The sequence below is a fragment of the Cuculus canorus genome, chromosome 2, assembly GCF_017976375.1.
Source record: "Cuculus canorus isolate bCucCan1 chromosome 2, bCucCan1.pri, whole genome shotgun sequence".
Lineage (NCBI taxonomy): Eukaryota > Metazoa > Chordata > Aves > Cuculiformes > Cuculidae > Cuculus > Cuculus canorus.
In genome coordinates, this window is record NC_071402.1 from 3,527,593 (window position 1) to 3,541,086 (window position 13,494).

At 43.8% G+C, this 13,494-nt stretch overlaps 1 protein-coding gene across 3 annotated transcripts in view; it reads right to left on the reverse strand.

The window, feature by feature from the left end:
* The window catches only part of ADGRB1 (adhesion G protein-coupled receptor B1), a 307,402-nt gene that overhangs the window by 170,611 nt on the left and 123,297 nt on the right, over window positions 1-13,494 (reverse strand). For all 3 annotated transcript variants that reach the window (XM_054058902.1, XM_054058903.1, XM_054058905.1), the window contains exon 3: window positions 7,762-7,920. In XM_054058902.1, coding sequence (XP_053914877.1) covers window positions 7,762-7,920 — 159 coding nt within the window. The remainder of the gene's footprint in view (window positions 1-7,761; window positions 7,921-13,494) is intronic.

Sequence of the window (13,494 nt, forward strand, 5' to 3'; positions counted from 1 at the left end):
TATTCAGCAGCTTGGTTCATGGAAGAGGCCCATTTAGTTTGTGAAATTATGTCACTCCATATCACTGTTGCCTGAAACACTTAAGGAGTGTAGAAACTGGTCACACCAGCTCCTCCAAACTTTCCCTGCCATTCAGGCTACTGGCTGGAGGGGATGGGATGGGGCAATTACCCACTTGCCATCATCAAGGGATAGGTACTGATAACCAGACATCAAGACTACAAACATCTTGATATTTGCATACACTTTGTGGTTTTCTTCCCCCCCCCCCCCTCCCCCCCCCGGCTCTTTACTGAAATAGAAAGGGCTCAAATCCTGTATTTTAAATATCTACAAAGCCACGGGACTGTCCTGGTTGAGACTTAAAAATAATGCCAACCTCTAACTAGCCTTCCAATATTTGGTGTCTTGAGTTTGCTTAGGAGACAAGTCTAATTAGTCCCATGTTTGGGACACATGGCAAACCCTGCTCCATTCCCACCACCCATTGCTGGCTATACCCACTCACTTTTATCAGCTCTTATTTATGCCCTCTTCATGAAAGCATATAAACCACAAGAACATACAACATCTCCATCTGCAGTAAATCCCCAAAAGCTTCCCAAAGATTTGTTTAGGCTGGGAGGAGAAACAAGGACTGGGCAACGAGTAGTAGATGTGGAGCCTGGATGGCTTTATCAGCAGCCCAGATCAAGGAAGGTGACAAGGAAAACCTGAGATTCAACATCCCAGAAGCAATCAGAGAGCATGGAAGGATGGACGGACAGAAAGACAAGAATCAGGTCAGAGGGATGGAAAGATGAAAGAGTAAAATAAAAGCTTTAAATGCAGCCTTGGCATCCTGGACCTCAATGTTATTGATATCTCCCAATGACTGATCCTGGTCTCGAAGGAGCTGCATGAATTCTTTTTCTTCCTGATGGATATGACAAGCCTGTGCTGCTATTGCTCATCCTACAAGCAATCAGGTCTGGCATTTGAATGTGTTACACTTCCAGCTTGCCCCAGTCCTCCCTCAGCAAAACCTGCCTCCAGATCCATGCTGGGATTCCTCGGTTGCAGCAGACAGGCTGCCTTCCCTTATGGAAAAGGTGTTGCACTGAAGCAGAACCATTTAACACATAACATGGCTTAGTTTTAACCTGGACAGTTGCCTTGCATGCATGCAAAAATCAACTGTGACTCTGAACAAAGCAGGAAGAAGCTGGGTCCCTTATGTGCAAGGCAAAGTTGGTACAAGTGATGCTTTGCTGTGGGTTTTATGAACTGAACTTTATAAGGTGGAAGTCACAAAACAAAGGTAGTACGAAACTGATTGGCTTTCAGCAGCTCGCTCCCCACAAGGTCAGTGGAGAGGAGTAATACCCGAATCCTAGGAAAACCTAGACTTAATTTACATCCCAGCTCTATAAATGTCGTGAGGATGTCATATCCTTGCAATACCTAGCACGCTGGATAAGCAGGCATGAGGGCTAGAAAAGTAATTCCCTTGGAGGGAACAAAGATGTTTCAATTGCAAGCAAAGACAAGTACATGTGAATTTGGAAGAGTACAGCTCAAATGTAGATGGGGAGGATGATCTTGCAATGCTGGCAGTGGTGGGAAGAAGCAGCAGGTGACAGACACTTCTAATGATAACATGTAATGTGTCAGACAGCACTTTGCAACACAAACAGGGAGGAAAAAATTGAATGTAAAGACATTGCAGTGTTGTTGTGCAAGATTTTAAAATCCAGGCATGTCTCACCAGAGCTACACATTTTTCTTCTTTCTTTAGAGGCCTATAGGAAGGCTGGGGAGGGGCTCTCTATCAGGAAATATGGGGATAGGATGAGACGGAAAAGTTTTAAGCTGAAAGAGGGGAGATTTAGATTAGATATTAGCAAGAATTTTCTTTTACTTCGAGGTTGGTGAGGCACTGGAATAAGTTGTGCAAAGAAGTCGTGGCTGCTCCATCCCTAGAGGAATTCAAGGCGAGGTTAGATGCGGCTTTGAGCAACCTGATCCAGTGGGAGGTGTCCCTGCCCAAGGCAGTGGGGTTGGAATGGAATGATCTTTAAGGTCCCTTTCAAGTCAAACCATTCTATGAATCTGTGATTCCCTAAGCAGGAGAGGCAAAGAAAATGACAGGATAATTAAAATTGTTCAGACAAATTGGAGTGGTGGAAATGAAAGGAAGGACCAGAGCAAAAAATGCAGTAAAACTGAAGGATAAGGTGTTGGCTGTGAAGTTTCTGCAGCATCTAGCAGCTGCTAAAGAGTAAAACTGAAAAGGGCAGAATCACTAACAACCCCTACTAACCAAGATCTAAGCATACATACAAAAAAGGTCATTCTGGAGTCCACTTGATAGATGACAATTGCAGCAGGTAAGGAAATGACCCAAAGCATTTTGGTGTAAACATTACAGAAAGCATAGCTGGGTAAGGTGTCTGACTCCCAGATACTAAATGTCCAAACCACTATTAAAAGGGGGGACAGGTTGAAGTCCCTGCAAGCAGAAGCAGGTACATATAAGAAAAGATGCTCTTCCAATGAGTTCTAGTCTGCCTTTGGGGAGTGAAGATGCTCTCACACATGCACAGGATATTTCAGCTCAGCAGTTGCAGCAAAAGGGCTCTTTTAAAATGAAAATCAGGAGTGGCAGAGAATGAGATTGAAGCTCAGTCTTTGGAATGTGTTGTGGAACAAACATTTCTTCACACCACTAGTGGTTTTACACCTGAAAGGCCAGATCTTGAACCCATTTGATGCTAGAAATCTAACATGGATCATGCACTGGTGTCGCACTTCTGCACCTGAGGGCAGCCACCTCTTTCCCAGCCAAGGGTAGAACTATCTGCCTCATCTGCATATTCATAAATGTCAAAGATGCTTTTGTATTGCATCTACCAGACAGAATGGCAGGATTTCAGTTATCCTTTACTGATATTCATTTCCCAGGTGTAATTGTAGGCCATCTGCATCCCTGGTTGTTCTTGTATTTTCCCAGCACTGCTGAATTCCAGAGCCAGTGTCACACCCATGACATCCCTCCTCTGGTTTGCATGTCCATCCAGGCTCTCTGTCAGGGCCCTCTGCGTGCCAGGTTGTGAACAACCACAAGTTTTAGCACCACTCAGCCAAGAGACGCCACCAGAGCACAGCGGATGTTCCTTTCCATCCAAAGAGGGTGGATCTGGAAAGCTCCTCTGCAAACACTTGCCACCACACTCGGGTTGGCTTTTTATCCTCCCTCTGTAAAACAGCAGCTCCTGGCCAAATCCAACAGATGGAGGAAATCTCCTGTCTGTGCCTGAGATGAGGATATCACTGGGTACTTTGCCTCTAGCAAGGAAAAAACAGAGTTACAACAAATACTGAATGTTGTCCTTCAGATTATGTCTCTTGAGCTGAACATCTGCCATGAAAAAAAGGCTCTGCCTAAGCTAAGCTGCTGTTACCAGAAAAAGTTTCATTTCCAGTTTGGGATGAGCCTTCGCTACAGTTTTTCTTCAGTAAGTTACAGCTCTAGGTTATGCCCATGGACACAACTTACCTGGCTCGCTTGTCATGGGGCTTGAGTATGTATCCCTGGGGAAATTTAGCCAGATGAAGGTCATCAAGCAAGAGACTCCATTGCATGAAACAGCAGAGATGGTGGCCCAAGCAAGTGCAAAAACATAATGACCACATACAAATGGCACCTGTGGAGTCATTCAGCTGCCCCTGATCAGTGATTTCAAACAACACTATGACCTCCGGACATGTTCAGACACTTCTTTGGGAACTATGTGGCTATGCTTATATTTCAGTGATCAAGCTGCCAGAAGCCACACATCTTGGAAAGGCTGAGAACCACAATTCCCACTGCTGTATACCTGCTAGAAATCCACCTGAGACAGCTCTGGAAAAGGAAGGATGGCAAGACCTAGAGAAGGTCCAACTTGGGGAGGATCTGCATGAGGGTAAATCCCTCTAGCGCATTTACCATGGCCAGCCAAAATAAAGCAACCAATGAAACTCTCACAGATCCTTTTGAAAAGCCCATCTCAGCGGCTCGATGGAGCTGAGTGGTAGCCCCTTAAGTTATTCTCACTGAGAACCTATCCCAGATGCAATATCAATCTAAGACCTCTTCCTGCTGCTGGAGATCCAAATAAAGAGCTAGTGCATTCTTGCTAATCACCAATCAGCTTGTGAGCCATTTTGGCGGAAGCAAGAAAAGAGAAGCTAAAGAAAAGACCTGTATATACCTTTGTCCGTGGTGGTGATTTCTGTGTTATTCTAACCTATGTTGCTTAGCCAACAACTGATTTCACTTTTCAGTGATTGTGCTAATTTCCCTGGACAAGTTCCAATGAAACCCCACAGCAAAGAGCGCTCATCCTTGTTTTGTTTTGCAGTTTCATGGGGATTATAGATGAGTTTTAACAAGATTATAGATGATCCTTTGGTCAAGGAAAAGAGTGTTTTTTTTTCCTTTTGTTTTCTACTAGAAAATTAAGGTGTCAGGTACTCCACAATACATGGAGAAGTGGTCAGGTATTATTACGAGCTACTGAAATTCTGCACAATTAAGTATAAAGAAGTTATCTTTTTTTTTTTTTTTTAACTTAAAAAACAATGAATTAAAATCTATTTATCTGCAACATATAATGAACACTTAGGAAAATAATGGCTAAAGTGGCAGAATGAACAACCTACTCATCCTTAACAAATCTATGAGCAAAAGTCATATGACAATAACAATGGCACAATTATACCAGAAAGATTTCTGTTCTAACTTTAAGTCTTCTTGGGTATTGGAATAGGTCACAGCAAAGAGAAGGAAAGGATATGTGCAAACAAATTAAATGCCTTTCCTGGGTCAAAAGTGCACCTCTCAGGCATAGCTACAATGGCAACAAGGGACAGGTTCACTAAATAGCAAGTTCAGAGACAAATTCAGAGCTTTGGGAGATGTGAAGACACAAGTTTATCTTGAGGTAGGACACAAACCTCAAGATGAGCATAGGTAAATCTTGAAAGACTAATTGTTCATATCTTCCCTCAAATGCTTTCTAGATTGCCAATGGGAAAGCATCACAATGGGGCTCAGCAATTCATCTTTAAATAGGTCCTTAGGAAAATTAATCAGAATTAACTTTATTTTAAAAGGATAAATCAATCTGTGCTGGTCCACTCTGTGAATGTACTTTCCAAACTAAGGTCTTCCACTTAGCTCAAGATCTTTTATCCCAAAAAAAAGCTCAGCTGAACTAACTTCACTGAAGTTTGGAGCAGGATCTGACTGAATATGTAATGAGAAGAGGACAGAAAGACAAGTGAAATTATTTACTAAATCATAGCCTGCCTGGGGCACAAATCAGGTTTTCCAGCAATTAGGACCAGCTTTGCTGAATGTTGTGTTCTGGAAAAGATGAGTGAGTAAATACTGAGTAAATAGCCACTCATCATTCACCACTGTGCTCTGAGCAATGAGAAGATCTGGAAACTCAACCAAGGCTTCCAGGCTCCATGGCTACCAATCATCTGACATCATCCCTCCTCGCCACAGCCACATCAGGATATCTACCACGAAGAAGAGCAAAGTTTTGCCACTGGGGAAGATCAAGGGGAGATGTTATGCCCTTTGCTTGGTGATAGTGAGGCTGGACCTGGAAAACTATGTGTAGTCTGATGTCCCCCAGCTCAAGACAGATGTGAAGGAATCAAACAGGTCTTGTGGAGGGCTTTGGAAATAGTTCAGGATGCGGTTGGATGTCCTACAAAGGTAGTCTTACGAATTGGGTCTCCACCTGGTTTGTCCAGCACGGGAGGGACGCTTTGAAGGTGGTTTTCCATGTGCACCCATGTTTAAAGAATGGCGAGACCTGCAGAGCCCCCTCTACCCACTCACACCTTCTTCCCCTTCACAACATTGTCTGCCAAGACTGTTGTGGCCTTTCCTGGAGCTCCACGCAGGCACAGTCAAGTCTTACAGCTGGAACTCCTTTCACATCTGGCTTCCATATCCTTGCATTCTTATTCTCACTGCCTGAAGCCCCAGCTGCATTTTTACTTCAAAGTCACCAATAACCACGGGGGACATAGACTAAATACCCTTAGTATGGGCAAACCTCAGAGGGAAATTAGCAACTGTGAATCAAGGAGATTAAATTCAATATAGAAGAAGGTTTCATTAAAAAAAAAAAAAAAAAAAGAAAAGAAAAAATTCTAATTGCAAAGTGATTTAAATTTATGGAAATTGTAAAAAATGTATGAAATCATTTTAGCCTTTATTAGAGGAATATATTTATGTTCCTCTATTTGAACTTCCCCTCTATCAGGAGATACTTCTCTGCCTTTGAAGGCATTTGAACTTTTCCTAGTTATTTGTCTAGTTGGAGGAGTTATTCAAACATTATCTAGTATGAATTTGAAACAAAAAGAAGGGAATAATTATAATCAGCCATTCACTTGTAGTTGCTGGGCTGAGCTGCTTCTACTGTTGTTTTTCCCTTTCCATCCTCCTCTCAACTCAGCTCAGTACAAGAAGGATACTGAGCTGGTGGAGCATGTCCAGAGAAGAACAACAAAGCTGGTGAAGGGTCTGGAGAACAAGTCTTATGAGGAGCGGTTGAGGGAATTGAAGTTGTTTAGCCTGGAGAACAGGAGGCTGAGGGGCAACTTTATTGCTGTCTACAACCACTTGGAAGGAGGTTGCAGCGAGATGGATTCTGTTTACTTCTCCCAAGTAACAAGTGCTAGGATGCGGGGAAATGGTCTCAAGTTGCACTGGAGGAGGTTTAAATTAGATAGCAGGAAAAATTTGTTTATGGAAAGAGTGATGAAGCATTGAAAGAGGCTGCCCAGGGAAGTGGTGGAGTCACTACCCCTGAAGGTATCAAAAAAATGTGTAGATGTGGCACTTTGTGACATGGTTTAGTAGGCATGGTGGTGGTGTGTTGATGATTGGACTTGATGATGTTAGAGGTCTTTTCCAACCTTAACAATCTATGTTTCTATGATTCTAATACGAAAGATGAACTGGGGATGAAAGTGCAGGGAGTTGCACTGGAGATGATGTTCACCACCTCAGACCACTGATATCTAATTGCTGACTGGCTTTGACAGTCTCTCCCCTGATCTCATGAGAAGGGGACCTGGAAAGAGTCTGCATTACAGGAGGAGAGTGGAACATCTGCTAAACACTTTGCCTTGCTCAAGCCTTGCATTTTGTCTGTCTAATGACCAGGTTTTCTCCACATCTTAGCACTAGAGGCTTCATTTTGTAAAAGAAAGGGACAGCAACACTGCTCTTGACTGGGAAGGTGAACTAAAGCCAAAGAGAATCACAATGAGCATCTTTTTTTAACTCCATGTTTTATTTATTTGTGAGAGAGGCTCCATCTGTCAAAGAAATTACTTTAAGAGTGTATATTTTGCCATCAGTGGCAGGTTTATCACCGATATTTGAATACTTAACATAAGCCTGCTTATAGATTCCTATATTAACCTGTATTCTTTGGGGTAAAGGTCTGGATCTGCAGGTGTATGTGTTGGAAGGCGCTTGTCAGCACATGCGTGTGTGCATGCGTGACTGTGAGACAGGCAGGGAAGGGAAGGGCCATGCACAGCCGAAGTCACATGCTCCCCTGGGCTTGCTGCTCCAATGTGGCACTTCAGCAGTTTTGCTGCGCCTCTAGAGCATCCTTTAGTGTTTATGGTGATGAGGCCACCTCCTCCTGAGAAGAGCAACCCACTCGCGCGTGTGCAAGGGAACATGCCTCCACTTACTATTGCATGCCTTCCTATTGCACAGTCGTCCTTCCTCCAGGACTCCCTCGCAGGCAAGACCTTCGTTGGGAAGGGGCTTGCAGGTGCGCATGCGGGTCTGCAGGCCTCCCCCGCAGTCCTTGGTGCAGTCGCCCCAAGCCGACCATGGGTTCCAACCACCTGGGCAAAATCCAGAAAAGCCCTGTCAGGTTCAGTGAGAGCCCAGCACCCAGGAAGCAGAGGCAGCACTGGCCCGGAGGACTCTACAATGTACCCACTGCCAAGCCCCGAAAGTGAGATGTCTTTGATTATGGTAGGACTAAACTCCATAGGGTAGCCCAGAAAGTCAAGACACAGGAGGGAGAGGGAGAAGTATTGTCTTTTCATGGACTTATTTTATTATTCCTTACCTCTAAACAGGGACTTTGCCTTCCTGGAAACCCTGCCCCATTTCTAACTACTCCAGTTCTACCAATGCTTGCTGCGGCAAATATGTCTCCTCCTCTGAGAAGACCCTCTGCCCACTTTATGTCCTGTTGGCTCCTAACCCCAGAAGGCATTTGCAAAACCCATTAGAAGATACACATCCAACATCACTGAGGTGTTTCTTCTCCCTCTTCCCCCATGTGAATACACAAGTCTATGTGCAGACAGCACAAGGGTGCTAGAAAGAGGTCGTTCCACTACTCATTCTCACCCAAAAAAGACACTCCTTTTCCTCACACTGCAGATACCTCCAGCCACAAAGAGACATGGCTCTCAAGGACAGCTTTGGTAGGGAGTGATAATGCCTTCCACCACCTTTGTAGCACCCATGGGGAGCAATCTGTGGGGAGCACCATAAGAGGAAGGTGCTTTTTTGGCTTCCCTTTTTAGCCATGCCCAGCACTGGTGTTAGCAATGCTCTGTTTTCCCACTTGTACCACCATCTACAGCCCTGCAAGCTGATGGAGCCAGCAAGCCCCTTGCTGCATGGATGAATCTCTCTCCCACTTGAAAAGAGAAATGCTAAGCCTCTGCAGCCTTCTCCATCCTGCGTATTTCCATCTTGCTGCAAAGAACAACTGGCCCTGGTGAGATGTTCATAATCCGTGATGGTGGAATGGACCATGAAGGCTGTTTGAATCTGGCTTACCTCCCGCAGCCCAAAGCCATACAGTAGGGTGCCTGCAGGGAGCCTAGAAAGGCTTGGTTTCGTGTTGTAAAAAGACAGCAGGGGATCATCTAGGTCCTTTAAGTGATGGATAAGTTGTCATACCCCTCAGTGGTCAGTTCACTCCTCATTGACCATATGCAGCAAGCTAAAAATCTGCTCTGTAACAGGCCTGTGCTTCTAGCAGCCAGGGACTGCTTCCACTGCATCATTTGCCCACCTCATGGGAAGGGCAGATGTGGCCCTTCACCCCAGAGGTGGCCACTCTCAGATAGCTGCTTTTCCTACTGTGCATTCTCTCATTACCTACAGCTACCCTTGAAGATGCTTCAGGTCCAAGAAATTCAGCTCTGTGCTGTGCTCAGGCACAGATAAAGATAATGAGCTAAAGATGTAGCTTTTTAAAAGAGAGAAAACTTTGGAAGAAAGACAAATTTTGGTTTTTAAAATAAAAATGAAATATCTCCTATCAAAATATTCTCCCTATCAAAACCAGAGATTTCAGAGCTGCAAATGATTCATTTCAGCTGATCCAACCTTCTTGAACTGATATTTATGAGGCAGTGGAGATAACGTCTGTCCTCTGAGCTGTGGTCGCCACTGCTTCTTACATACAGTAGGCAGGACAACAGCCAGGGAAATTGAGGGCCCTCAACACCCCAGCTTGGTGCCAGATCAGAATATAAGGATGTTACCAGCACCCCTTTGCAAAAGGATGGGCAGATACTCATGTGCTTCCACAGCATAAAGCTGCGAGTTCTCTACCACCACCACTCTAGTTGTGCTCTAACTTTTGTTCCAAAGAAGGAGTGAAAATAAGCACATGCTGAGCAGCATTCACACTTCTGAAGGCAGAAGAAGCTTCTTAGATACTTAATAATAAGAATAGTATGGGGAAATAGTGCAGGATAGAAATGTAGGCTAGTGAACTTGCCTGCAAGGTGCTCAGATATCCTCGCAGCAGTACCGAGGATGGGGTTGTTATTGGCACACAATAAATATTTGACCTTGAAGAAGACTGTCTTTGCCTTGAAAGTCACTTTCTCTGCTGGTTCTTTTTCTAAACTACACGGGGAAACAGGCTTGTCTCTCCCATTTCATGATGGGAGACAGATTGTGTTTCAGTTACAAGAGAGGGCATTGGCATAATGGAAGGTATCCCGATGCTTTGCTTGAGCTGGTCGATAGGACATCTGTAACCAGACACATTCAGGAGCTAATCAGCTCTGTACTTGCCCTTTTAAGGATATGTTTCTTTACTCTTACTCCCTTGCAGATTTGGAGTGGGTCTTAGGAAGTGAGAAAGCAGCTCCACACCAGCTTTGCCAGGCTTGTGATTTATTTGCGTGGGATGCTTTTTAAGTCAAAATGCATAATTTCTCCAGTATCTTAAAATGTTATTTTTTATTGTGTTTGTAAGCAAAACACAGACTGCTTACCGAGACTGACTGCCTATCACCGTGTCAACAGTTTGATGATGGGTTATTCAAATAGATCTGCACTGGGGCCAAGACCAGGTTGGATGGAGCCTAATCTAGTGGGAGGTGTCCCTGCCCATTGCAGAGGCATTGGAGCTGGATGATGTTTAAGGTCCATTCCAACCCAAACCATTCTATGAGTCTACAATTCTATAATTAAAGGATATAACCTGTTATAATGACATTAACTCCCTAAAATATATAGAAATAAGATGATGCCTTGCTTGGTCTCACTACAGCAATGAGTGAGGCATAATGCAGGTTCCAGTCTTTGATAACTTCTTACTCTGCTTATCCTCTGCAATGAGAGAATCAGTCAAAATAAGATAAAAACCATCATGTTCTCAAACCCTTAACTGGAATGAAATCTCTTCATGAGACTGAGCACAGATAACTTCCTTTCTCTCCCTGTTCCTCAGTTTCCATCCCACTTCTGAGTACTAAAGAGAAGATAGAGAAGTACCAGAGCACTTATTAAATCAACACAGGCATTTATAGCCAAGACAAAGTTATTCTCCACTTTATGGAGTAGTCCTTTTTTATCATCAAGTTGTCCTATGGTCCTGACAAATGAAATACTGCGTGTTATTTATTCAGTTTATTGGCTGTCAGATAAACCTTTTGAAACCTCCTTTCTTTCCCTGGGTGTAGTCATTCACTGTTTCAAGTTATTTGTCTTTTTTAGTGGCGCTGTAAACAAGTGGTTAAGGATCTATTGTATGAAGTTATACCCATCCCATCTTTAAAGCAGGAAAAATAGCAGTACCACAAGTGAAATTCTTGGCTCTTCTGCTTACTACTTGAAAGCATCTGGCTGGTGGAAAGGAGTGGCTTGGTAACAACACGTGAATGAACTACCATGGCGGTGGAGCAGCTGAGCTGTGGCAACACATGGATGCTTTTAGCCTAGTGCAGATCACAGAATCACAGAATCACCAGGTTGGAAAGGACCCACTGGATCATCGAGTTCAACCATTCCTAACACTTCCTAAACCATGTCCCTAAGCACTTCATCCACCCGTTCCTTAAACATCTCCGGGGAAGGCGACTCGACCACCTCCCTGGGCAGCCTGTTAAGTGCCCAATGACTCTTTCTGTGAAGAATTTTTTTCTGATATCCAACCTGAACCTCCCCTGGCGGAGCTTCAGGCCATTCCCTCTTGTCCTGTCCCCTGTCACTTGGGAGAAGAGGCCAGCTCCCTCCTCTCCACAACCTCCTTTTAGGTAGTTGTAGAGAGTAATAAGGTCTCCCCTCAGCCTCCTCTTCTCCAGGCTAAACAACCCCAGCTCTCTCAGCCGCTCCTCGTAAGACTCGTTCTCCAGCCCCTTCACCAGCTTCATTGCTCTTCTACAGATGTTGTAGAAAAGACACTAGTGGGATTTTGTCACTGCAGTGACACGTTGCATCACTCAGTTCATCAGGAATGACTTGTTGAGCTGCAACAACCCTCACGGATTCCCTGTCTTATAGAAAATGTTCATTCCCACAAGTTTGCTGCACAATTCTCTGCTTTGCCCGTTTTTACGTTGTGAACATAGGGTTGGAGGACACCTTTCTGATGCTGGGAAGTGAGTAACCCATGCAAATTATGATGCAGAATTCCACTAAGGTTAATGGAACTCTTTGCAGATAGTCCCTTTTGCCCCTGGAGTCCTGTTTCATCAGCTCTCAACAAACTGCTGCACCCTGCTGATCGATGCGGGTTGAGTTACCATCTGTCCTTAATCCAGAAATAATGAGTCTGCTGCAACTGCGTTATGAAGGATTTTGCTTTTCAAAGGCACTGACTCCTATGAAGGTTACATACCCAACTCATTATCATTTAGCAAAATTTTACTCAGTTCCAGCCATGAAGTCCTGCAGGTTTTTCTTCTGACTTTGCTTTTAGTCCCTTTAACTGGAGCAGCTGTTGCTCATGCTTCCATCTCCAGAGGTTCCCATCACAAGTGGCTATCATCTCATTCATGTAGCAAGGTTTAGCTTTTATTTTTTATTACTGAGAATAGTCCTAGCTCCTAGCATGAGTTTTGCAAAGGCGACTGTTGCACATGAGGCTGCTGCTCATGGGAGTGTCTTGAGTGCCACAGAGACTATCATTTGGGGAGGCCTTTAATCCAGTTTCGAAAGGGCCTTTCGATCCTTCTCAGTTGATTCTTATCATGATCACGTACTAAAGCAAATTACTTTCCGTGCTAGGCTGACCCAATGTATTCTAATTCGCCACAGTTAAATGGAGAAGATGGTCAGAATCAACCGGCAAGCTCATATTTGGGATTTCTTGCTCTGAATCTTAAGCAGACATACCAAAAGAATAGGTCTTCCCTACTACAAATTAACTGAGAGTGCTCCACTTAAGATGCCTAGTCTAAACACCCTTGATCTTTGGGAAGATTTGCATCCCAATCTGGAGTTAATCTTTGCAGCTGACAGCTGTGATGTGTCTAAGATGCCAGTCAGTCAATCATGCCTTTTAATTTAACAGGAATGCCTTAAATTAGATGAGTGACAACAGCAAAAAAAACCTAAGGAATCAACACAAAACAATCAATAGAGCACAGCAAAAGGGTCTTTGCTGACACACTACATCCATCTCCAATTCTGTTCTTTTTTTTTGGATTTAGCCTCCCACTGACCCCAGCTGCAGACACTTCTTGCTGGCAGAACTCAAACTCAGCAGGCCAGGACAACTAATGTCTGAAATACATGCTGAGACTACATAAAGCCATCACAGTTCTGTGTGCTGCCACTGGAAATACTTGTATTGGACCTTATATCACAGTATCTGAGGGCCTGAGAATCATCATAGTTTGCAAATGAGTGAAAAAAAATGTTATTTCTTTTGCAAATAGGGGTAAGGATACTGAAAGGAGATTAAGATTGTCTTATCCTATCTGAAAGTTAAATTTGTTATACAATGGGGAGAGCTGCTCCACAAGGTTTTATCACTCTCCTTTCTTAATATTCTGAGAAAGAGCAAGTCTAGAAGGGATTATTTTGAAGATGGCCTTCTATTACACAAAACAGTGATATTTCCCTGTAGAGCCATGCATTCAGTTTGCTACTTCTAAGAAAGAAAGGTAAAAATTCTTTCAAGAAGATGTCACTTCCTCGTATCCCATGCG